This window comes from Trematomus bernacchii, unplaced genomic scaffold, assembly GCF_902827165.1.
Source record: "Trematomus bernacchii unplaced genomic scaffold, fTreBer1.1, whole genome shotgun sequence".
NCBI classification, from domain to species: Eukaryota; Metazoa; Chordata; class Actinopteri; order Perciformes; family Nototheniidae; genus Trematomus; species Trematomus bernacchii.
Genome location: NW_022987752.1, coordinates 130,426 through 141,197, shown reverse-complemented (window position 1 = coordinate 141,197; position 10,772 = coordinate 130,426). Strand labels below are relative to the sequence as shown.

At 41.5% G+C, this 10,772-nt stretch overlaps 2 protein-coding genes and 1 long non-coding RNA gene across 3 annotated transcripts; all 3 read left to right on the top strand.

The window, feature by feature from the left end:
* The first annotated feature begins 394 nt into the window (after positions 1–394).
* On the top strand, positions 395–3,315 carry LOC117496546. Its single transcript, XR_004557298.1, has 3 exons — positions 395–427; positions 505–584; positions 3,296–3,315. It is a non-coding gene; the product is annotated as an uncharacterized LOC117496546 (long non-coding RNA).
* A 62-nt stretch (positions 3,316–3,377) lies between these two features.
* Positions 3,378–5,621, top strand: LOC117496530. Its single transcript, XM_034148227.1, has 5 exons — positions 3,378–3,414; positions 3,472–3,645; positions 3,790–3,999; positions 4,689–5,045; positions 5,263–5,621. The coding sequence occupies exons 1-5, from the start codon at positions 3,378–3,380 to the stop codon at positions 5,517–5,519; spliced, it is 1,035 nt and encodes a 344-aa protein (XP_034004118.1). The 3' UTR covers positions 5,520–5,621.
* Positions 5,622–6,315: 694 nt separating this feature from the next.
* Positions 6,316–9,377, top strand: LOC117496529 (B-cell receptor CD22-like). Its single transcript, XM_034148226.1, has 6 exons — positions 6,316–6,349; positions 7,991–8,251; positions 8,428–8,515; positions 8,614–8,668; positions 8,909–9,023; positions 9,164–9,377. The coding sequence occupies exons 1-5, from the start codon at positions 6,316–6,318 to the stop codon at positions 8,990–8,992; spliced, it is 522 nt and encodes a 173-aa protein (XP_034004117.1). The 3' UTR covers positions 8,993–9,023; positions 9,164–9,377.
* Positions 9,378–10,772: the final 1,395 nt, after the last annotated feature.

The following is a 10,772-nucleotide window of genomic DNA, read 5'->3' as shown; positions in this document are numbered from 1 at the left end:
TCAGTAGTGTATAAGCAGCAGTCAGTAGTATATAAGCAGCAGTCAGTAGTGTATAAGCAGCAGTCAGTAGTATATAAGCAGCAGTCAGTAGTATATAAGCAGCAGTCAGTAGTATATAAGCAGCAGTCAGTAGTATATAAGCAGCAGTCAGTAGTGTATAAGCAGCAGTCAGTAGTATATAAGCAGCAGTCAGTAGTGTATAAGCAGCAAAACGGGTCTTTAACCATAGTTTTCTTTTTTAAGAAAAGTTGATATTTTGTTAAAAAACATAACTTAATTGTGTAGTGGGTGTTAACTGGCATTTGGCTCATCATGCATACTAATCGTCTAAAGAGGAAGTAAATCTAGTCTATTAACAGCCTGATATCCGTCTTCTGCTCATTGACGACAGAGACGGCATCTTTGAACACATGGTTCCTCCTTCACTGTGAGTAGAAACAGTTTCTTGATGTAATGATTCTGTATACCTCCTGTGAACATTATTTAATCTGACATGTTTTATAGTCTCACAGAGATGAGAGGAGCAGCTATGAGTCTAACTGCAGCAGCGAGTGGATTAGTCGTCTTCCTGCTCTCTGTGTCAGGTACTGTACATCTACACTTACATTCATCACATGAACAGAGGGGATTCTGGGAAATGTGGGACTTGTAAAATCAGGTCACATGTGGGAATAAGTGGGATGGATTTGTGTAAAAGGCAAACCCAGCAGGAACATTTTAAATGTATGCATTTCAAAAACTTTACTCGTTTGTTTGATGGATTTTCTAAAGATCTTATCGTGCGTTGCCACTGTCCTTTGCTCCAATCATCTGCATCGAACATCAGTTTGCTTATCACCTTTACAAGCGTTAAAATGAGAACATAGTGTATGCAGAACTGTTCCATCCTCTCTCTGTGAAAACATTTTGCTTTGTTTTTTTCTTAAGACGACTTAAAGAATCTCCAGCTCTGTTTTTATTAAGTTTAAGTGATTTAGAGAGATATTCTTATTCTAATTCTTAACATATTGACTCAACTCTTATGGATCATACCTCTGCACCAAACCCTTCTAGTTCCTTCTCTCCTCTCTGACCTCAGTGTTATATTTCCACACCCTGAGTTACAGCAGTCTTCTTCTTTTTCTCATCTGTATATCAGACAGCAGCTGCTCACACCTCAGTGCTCTGCATTTAGAGTTATTGTTCACACTTACCTCAGCAGCATCCTGACCACAGAGCGAACAGAGAGGGAACTGTTCAGAGAATCTCACACTATTCTAATTAATATCAGGGATGCAAACTCATCAGGTATGAAAAAGGTAACAAGGATTCGAGCCCCCCGACCCCACGGAATATCGGCTTTAAAATGAGGAATAACAGGATGTTAGCAGTCAGAACAACTAAAGCAGTTAATAATAACAGAAACACCAAAGAGTCACATCTAATAGAAATGTATAAAAGCATTTATTTTAATTGTGTAGCAGTCAGTTTATAATTTTGGCAGCACTGTTGAGCATTTTGAAAATGTATTTTCGTGCCTCTGTGCAAGGCTTAGTCTTTCTATCTGTATAGCCAGTGGTGTAAAGTAACTAAGTTCATAAACTCAAGTACTATACTTGGGTACAATTTTGAGATACTTGTACTTTATTTAAGTATTTCAATGTTTTGCTACTTTGTTCTTCTTCTCCTCTACAGTTCAGAGGTATATGGTGTACTTCTACTCCACTACATGTATTTAATACCTTTAGTTACTTCACAGATCTGGATGAATGATGTGAAATATAATCAAGTGTTAAATCAGACTTTAGTTCCACCTGGAGTAAATCCACAAGCTACCCTGCAGTATACAAAGTAATTCAAACTAGCTGCACCTTTACCAGCTTTGAGAACACTTTCATGATCAATCATTATAAAACATATCATATATATTATTCTGAAATGGACCAATCTGCACAATGACTACTTTTACTGTCGCTACTTTCACTATATTTTGATGAGAATACTTTTCTACTTTTACTTGAGGAACATTTTGAATGCAGGACTTTTACTGAAACAGAGTATTCCTACACTCTGGTACTTCTACTTTTACTCAAGTACAAGATCTGAGGACTTCTACTTTTACTCAAGTACAAGACCTGAGTACTTCTTCTTTTACTCAAGTACAAGATCTGAGTACTTCTACTTTTACTCAAGTACAAGATCTGAGTACTTCTACTTTTACTCAAGTACAAGATCCGAGTACTTCTACTTTTACTCAAGTACAAGATCTGAGTACTTCTACTTTTACTCAAGTACAAGACCTGAGTACTTCTACTTTTACTCAAGTACAAGATCTGAGTACTTCTACTTTTACTCAAGTACAAGACCTGAGTACTTCTACTTTTACTCAAGTACAAGATCTGAGTACTTCTACTTTTACTCAAGTACAAGACCTGAGTACTTCTACTTTTACTCTAGTACAAGATCTATACTTATACCACCTGTTTATAGCCTATGAAAAAAACTATTTGAAAACGAAGGCTAAAGCTAACGTTAGCAGTGACAATGTATGCTAGTTAGCTAGCTCAACGATAATATTGCGACAGGAACACTTTTCAGTGCACATCACGCTCTGCCGCTCCGACAGGGAGCTCTGCTCTGAACACCTGAACGGCCCGTTCTAACAGCTGTTCACCAGCGGTCCAGTCTGTGTCACAGTGACTCCGGACCGCACAGTTAATATTAACGAACGCACCGTAGGTAATGTAGCTGCTGAAGCTAGACCCTCATCCCGGAGCAGCAGAGCCTTATTATACATCCATGAGCAGAGCCGACAGGAAGACTCGAGCACACAGCTCGCGCTGCATTATAATATATAAAAAAAGAACACCATGCGTGTCATGATGGCACATAACAGCTCGCGGCCGCAGATTACTCCGGGTCCCAGACCCCCCCCATACCCCAAAAATATTTTTATTGCAGATCTACATGAATCACACAAACGACCTATTTTGGATTCAAAACGGCGAATTTCGCCGAAAGGTGACAAGTTTGCATCCCTGTAATATGATCGCTAATCCTTCACTGTTCATTTATATGAATCTCGTGTCAAACTGAACATACCCTTTTTGCGTAGACTTCTGTTCTACCTGAGTCAAAGAGTATCATTGGTTTTAAAGTGCCTAAGAAGGAATTCACATGTGTGTTTCTGCTCTATCCCAGTAACGTTTGTAAAAGGTTTATTTTTACATTCTTTGTTGAAAGTATTGATCAGGCAATTTCTCAGCAATTTATTGATTAACTTTGATTCTAGTTTCTGATGTGCTCTGTGTTTCAGTGGTTCAGGGTCAACGTGGCTGGGGAGTGAGTTACAATTCTACTGAGATCTGTGCAGTGAAAGGATCAACAGTGGAGATAAGATGCAGCTTCACATACCCATCTACATTGAGAGGTCGTGTTAACACATTAGAGAAAACATTCTGGTTCACTAAATGGAAAGATGGTAAACTTTAGATCTGAACACAGAGTCAAAGTATGCAGGTCGTCTAGAGGATCTCTGTGGAAACAACATCTGCACTCTGAGAATCAGAAACCTGACAGAGAGCGACTCAGATCAGTACAGGTTCAGGATCATAACAAACCAAGATGCATACTGGGGTTATCCTGGAACCACTCTGTCTGTTACAGGTAACATTTACACTGGGTTTATGACAATAACTGAGTTATAACAATTAATTTCTTAATTTCAACTTCTTGCAAATAGTGTGAATGTTTTGATTTATATTTATGTACAAACATAATGACAGTTTTGTTAATTCTAGCTTTATTCAGATCTCCAGGTGGAGGTGATCAGATCAGGATCGTCTACTCTCCTTCAGTGTCTCAGCAGATGTTCACCTGGTCAAACTTCCTACATCTGGTTTAAGAACGGACAGGAAGTGAAGGAAGACACATCTTCTTATGCAGACTTCAGATATGATTCAGCAGACAGTTATTCCTGTGCTTTGAAGGGATATGAGGACTTCCCCTCTCCTTCAGTGTGTGAGTTTACTCAAAGTCTTCCACTAACATAATAACATTAACATACAGTATAACATATATCATCATTGCACTCATGTATCTATTTACCCACCAGAGGTCACCAGCAGACATGGCAGTGTCCAAAGACACTGAACCAGGGCTCCAGGTTTTCTGTCTGATTTTAAAATAGGTAAAATATAATCTAGCTACGAGGGATGCTACTAGAAAGAAGAATAAAGGAGAATTATGAAGGAAACTTCTTCCATGACATAAAGATTAACACGTTCCCTCAAAGTGTTTAGATTTCTGATAAAGGATGGAATCAAGTGAACACTCTGTGTTTTATTAAACTATTATTCATTAAAACATCTTCCTCCGTGGAATTAAATGTGAAATGTGTTCATGTTATCTCCTCCAGATGCTCCGAGCTTTAACATGTTTTGCATTGTGTTTGTGAAAAACGTTTCCTGCTTTGTGCCTCTGGACATTTGCAAGTTGCCATTATATCTACCCTTTAATGTGAATAACTTTAAACACTTCTCCTCCAGATGCTCCAAAGCCTCCCTCTGTGTCAGTGAGTCCCTCTGCTGAGATAGAGGAGGGCAGTTCAGTGACTCTGACCTGTAGCAGTGATGCTAACCCAGCAGCTAGCTACACCTGGTACAAGACGGATGGAAATGCACATATACAAATATGTTTTTATTTTTCAGGTGTCAGAGGTCAAACCTGCAACAGAGTGATTTACACTGAGAGAAGCATCTGCGCCTTAAAAGGATCATCAGTGGACATTTCCTGCACGTACAGCAGCTTTGAAGATGATGTTAAATCTAAATTCTGGTTCATTCCTGAGCGTATTCATCAGAGACAGAATCCCTCTCAACCTGAGGACCTTAGTGAAGACTCCCAGTATGCAGGTCGTGTTCAGATCCTTGAAACAGAGAGAGGACGCTCCACTCTGAGGACCTCTGACCTGAGAGACTCAGATTCAGCTCAGTATCTCTTCAAATTCAAAACACCAAGCTTTGAATGGGGGATTGATTTACCTGGAACAACTCTGACTGTCACAGGTACTGATCAACACACCCTGATGTAAATACACCAGGACAGTTAAAAATACTCTAAATGTTGATAATGATCAATCAGTTTGTGTAATGAATGTTTGATGAATAGACACTGTTGTTTTTCTCTATTTATTTATCATCATTTTTTTCTGTTGCTTTATTGAAAGGTGCTATATCAATAAACTTGCCTTGCCTTATTATTGTTTCTTGTTCTAACGTCCAGCTCTCCAGGTGCAGGTGATCAGAGCAAAGGTCTACAACTATTCTACCGAGGCAGAGCTGAAGTGTCACAGCAGCTGCAGTCCAGCTGGTTCTCTGAACTACGTCTGGTTCAAGAACGGAGAGAAAATCACATCCACGAATACATCTTCTTATGAAGGCTGGTTTCAGCCCAGAGACAACATCTCTTGTGCTCTGAAAGGACATGAAGACTTCCCCTCTCCTGCAGTGTGTGAGTTTACTCATACACACATGAACTGACATTAAAGACATACTGTACATAACCTCATCGGAGTCTTCTACAGTACATTACAGACAACCATAAAGATAAAAACAAGTATCCTACAAGCACTTTAGCTTTCAATAAACCCAACATGTTAAGTGTTACATACAGACATTACTTTGTTATGAATACAAATATGTACAGTTCTTTTTTAATGACATTTTGAAGTATAAAAACGTTGTTGCTGCATCTAATGCTCTGCTTCCTCTGCTCCTCTCCCGTACGGGATACCCCAAGGCTCTATTCTTGAGCCAATTTTATTTTCCCTGTACCTGCTCCCACTGGGCGCTATCATTAAAAAAATATGGCGTCTCATTTCATTTTTATGCAGATGACTCGCAAATCTACATGCCCCTGAAAATAAATGACCCAAACCCTCAGCAACGTCTGTCTGACTGTCTGCAGGACATCAGAGCCTGGATGGCCTTAAACTTTTTAAATTCAATGAAAAAAAGACTGAGGTGATAATATGTGGACCCAGTGGTGGCCCCAATGCCCCGCCTGTGCTGGATTCTCTTGTCCCATATGTGAAACCCATTGTCACAAACCTGGGTGTACGGATTGATCGTGATTTTAAACTAGACAAACAGATCAATTCTGTGGTCAAATCCAGCTTCTTTCAGCTAAGAACTTTAGCAAAGGTCAAGCCTTTCCTTTCTTTTGATGACTTTGAGAAAGTAATACATTGTTTTATATCCACTAAACTGGATTACTGCAATGCTCTGTACATTGGAGTAAGCGAGGCTTCCCTGTCTCGCCTACAGCTGGTCCAGAATGATGCTGCACGCCTCCTTACAAGGACAGGCAGGTGTGAACATATTACGCCTGTACTCGCCTCTTTACATTGGCTACCAGTCAGTTTTAGAATACGATTTAAAATGTTACTGTTTGCATACAAAGCCCTAAACGGTTTAGCCCCACCGTACCTGGCAGATCTTTTAAAACCAAACACACCCACACGGTCACTGAGGTCTGCTGACAGACTCCTTCTGGTCATCCCTAAATCAAGGTTGAAGCAGCGAGGAGACAGAGCCTTTGCTGTTGCAGCTCCAAAGTTATGGAACGAATTGCCCCTCCAGGTTAGACTTGCCCCTCCAGGTTAGACTTGCCCCTCCAGGTTAGACTTGCCCCTCCAGGTTAGACTTGCCCCTCCAGGTTAGACTTGCCCCTCCAGGTTAGACTTGCCCATCCAGGTTAGACTTGCCCCTCCAGGTTAGACTTGCCCCTCCAGGTTAGACTTGCCCCTCCAGGTTAGACTTGCCCCTCCAGGTTAGACTTGCCCCTCCAAGTTAGACTTGCCCCTCCAGGTTAGACTTGCCCCTCCAGGTTAGACTTGCCCCTCCAGGTTAGACTTGCCCCTCCAGGTTAGACTTGCCCCTCCAGGTTAGACTTGCCCCTCCAGGTTAGACTTGCCCATCCAGGTTAGACTAGCCCCTCCAGGTTAGACTTGCCCCTCCAGGTTAGACTTGCCCCTCCAGGTCAGACTTGCCCCTCCAGGTCAGACTTGCCCCTCCAGGGGTTAGACTTGCCCCTCCAGGTTAGACCTGCCCCTCCAGGTTAGACCTGCCCATCCAGGTTAGACTTGCCCATCCAGGTTAGACTTGCCCCTCCAGGTTAGACTTGCCCCTCCAGGTCAGACTTGCCCCTCCAGGTCAGACTTGCCCCTCCAGGGGTTAGACTTGCCCCTCCAGGTTAGACTTGCCCCTCCAGGTTAGACTTGCCCCTCCAGGTTAGACTTGCCCCTCCAGGTTAGACTTGCCCCTCCAGGTCAAACTTGCCCCTCCAGGTCAAACTTGCCCCTCCAGGTTAGACTTGCCCCTCCAGGTCAGACTTGCCCCTCCAGGTTAGACTTGCCCCTCCAGGTTAGACTTGCCCCTCCAGGTTAGACTTGCTCCAACTCAGCCTGTTTTTAAATCTCGTTTAAAAACCCACTTCTTTTCCCTGGCATTTAAAGAACAGGTGTGACACGCTTTTACATTTGGGTTTTTATCTTACTAGTGTTTTGTATTGTTTGTACGTCATGTAGGAGACTCAGTCTGTGGCTTCTGATCTGGTTTCATTGTCTCGTGTTTCACATTTGTTTTTTATGTATGTATGCTATGTTTTTATACAGTTGTTGATGAACAGCACTTTGTTCAGCTCTGTTGTTTTAAATGTGCTATAGAAATACAATGGATTGGGATTGGATTGGGATAATGTTTGATGTTATACCGTTTATTTTACTTAGATGCTCTATTAAAGCCAGTTAACAGAGAGAAGCATGAGTTGTGAAGCCATTAATATTAAGATTAAGCCATTTCAGTGGCTTTCTCCATAAGCAGGAATCTTTGATTCGACACCTGATCAAATTACAATATAGATGACTAGGGATAGTTTACAAATAAATTATAAAATAGTAAATCATGTGTCATAAAAAAATATAAATGTTAACATGAATTTTCTCTTCCAGATCCTCCAAAGCTCCCCTCTGTGTCAGTGAGTCCCTCTGCTGAGATAGAGGAGGGCAGTTCAGTGACTCTGACCTGTAGCAGTGATGCTAACCCAGCAGCTAGCTACACCTGGTACAAGGAGGATGAAGACTCTCCAAAAGCTTCAGGACAGATCTTCAACATCACTGACTTCAGAGCTGAACACAGTGGGAGTTATTCCTGTGGAGCCCAGAACAAGTTAGGACGTAGTAACTCCACCTTACATCTGACTGTTGGAACAGGTAAGTTCTCTACATTCACCAGACCTGATTCAAGTTTGTAATATGAAGCAACCCAAGCATATTCAAAATGTCAGTGTCCAGGGAGGAACCTCCATGGTGTCAGAGGTGGATCACACTGACAATGTGATTGATCAATCTAGTAGTTAGAAGTATCACATATGTGTTCATATTTCAAGGGAGTTCACCAATGATAGTGAATATCATCAGGACGACTCTGGGGGTCTTGATGCTGGTTCCTGTGTTTCTCCTGAGTCTGTGGACGAGGTACAACCATATCAATTCATCACTTCACACATCCTTCTAACATCTTTTGGTTTACTGTTATGAAATACAATCTGTATTTGTTGTTGTCCTTAATCCAGGAAGAAGAAAGCTCTGCGCTCCACCACTGAAGCACATGAACCTGAAGAGATAGAGGTGAGAGAGAGCGGACCTATTGACAACATTACCCCTTCGTCAAAGCTATACTGTGGCTCATAAATGCAATGAGAAGAGAACTTGTGATCAAAAACAACTTCCTGAGTTGAAACCAGTAATTAATTTAGCCAAGAAATAATTGGGGTCAACTTTAAAATATGAAAAATGTTTTATAAAATCTTAAAGTATATGCAGGTTTCATGAATGAGGGTCTAATTGTATCTTCTCTCTCTTCATCAGTTGGACTCTATCCCTGAGTATGAGAACAACTCACACACTGCAGCACAGAGAGAAGACAGAGAGGAGCAGGAAGACCTGGTGTGAAGTCCAGTCAGATTAGAGCCTCCTGCATCAGGTAAAACGCCGGGTTACGTATTGTAACCCTTGTTATATTAGTAGAGGGCGGAGCCTGTGAGAGATATAACAGGCCCACTCCACATTTAGAGTCACAGTTCCAGCTGTAACTTTACACAAAGTTTCTGTGATTTTCTTCAGACGCTCACCTGATGGAAACAAAGAAGAAGGACGTTGAAATGTCCCTGAGGAGAGCGAGGCTGTGCACGATGTGTGCGAAGTGGATATATTCACGTTCAACTCTTAAAGCTTTTACTGTCAGTTTTCAGTAGCAGCAGCTTGTAGCTTTAGGCGCCGTTTACACGAGGAGAAAACTGCTTGTATCTGCATAGTTTCGCGTGCGTATAGCCCTATTATTTACACGAGGCCGATAGAAACTGACCCCACAAACGATAACGGGTCCCAAGGTGGATAGATTTGCAAACGAAACGCTCTGGGGGGTCAACCGAGTCCGTGTAATCACCTCTATACGAATATTTCCTGAAAAAATAGCGAAAAAAAAAAAAAATAGCACCTCTCCTGCTCATTGCTGTAGCAACCATCAAAAATAGCTGTGTTAATTAAACGCACAAGGGGTTCTTGAATGAAATAATATTATAAAAGGCAAACCAGAATTGTTAACGCCCAATATACTCCTTAAACAAAATAAACAGAGTCAGATTTCATGCATTGATCCATTATATTGACAAAGGTGCATCTCACCCGGTGTTTGTAGAGAATATCTCTCTTTTTGAGCCGTCCTCTCGATGCAATATCCACAGAGACGTGCTTCTTGGTTTCTTTCAGTTAACTTCCCCGTTGCATTTATCCATATGCTGAGGAAATGACTATATCCCGCTGAATACCAGCAATCGCCACAGACACTGACTTCCTCCTGTCAGTAGCTACTGCTAGTGCTACTGCTACTGACCATGCTACAGATATTAGTGCAAAAATATACAGCTCCTCTACCACAACCATCAGCAACAACAGATTCGGTTTCTTTCAGTTTCTTTCAGTTTCAGTTTCAGTTTCAGGGCTTAAACAGAAGGGTAGCCATGGCAACATTGCTGCGGGGCTGCTCCAGGCTGCTCTTCTTCGCGGCTTTTGGTGTATTTTGGCGGAAGTTACAGCGCCACTTACAGTCCCAGCATATGTACTACAGCGTTTCCAGCGGCCTCGTTTAAACAGACACGTTAAATGAAACAAATGCATGTGAACGGAAGACTTTTTTGAATACGCATACTGTGCATAAACGCAAACGGTCCCGTGTGAGCGGGGCCTTAGAGAATGAGCTGCTGGCAGCTTGAAGTGAATCATGTCGAGGTGTCAAACATGATTTATCGTTAAGACCAGCCGGTGGTCAGGTGCTCTATATTACTGCTTCAACTATGTGTACATGCTTATTTGTTATATGCAGACTGCAGAGTTGTTGATATTACAAAAGTCTAGTCAAATTGTTTTTTTTTATTTCACATAATAAATAACTTTGAAAAATCCTCATCAGTGTCTTGGTTAATAACTGTCCTGCTGACAGAGCCAATTAAGTCTATTCAAAACAGAGAGAGCCTAAAAACATCACATTTCACTCCATGTACAGTTTAGATGTTCACACCATGAAACATAAGCTCACTAGAAGACCTTGTTAGATGTTACTGTGTAAGATTCAAATCAGAATAAATCAACAGCCAGCTCTACAACAAGTGAAGGACCATCGGACGAGTGTTTGGAAAAGATCAGATTCAGGTTTTCTGTTTCACTTTGCGGTATA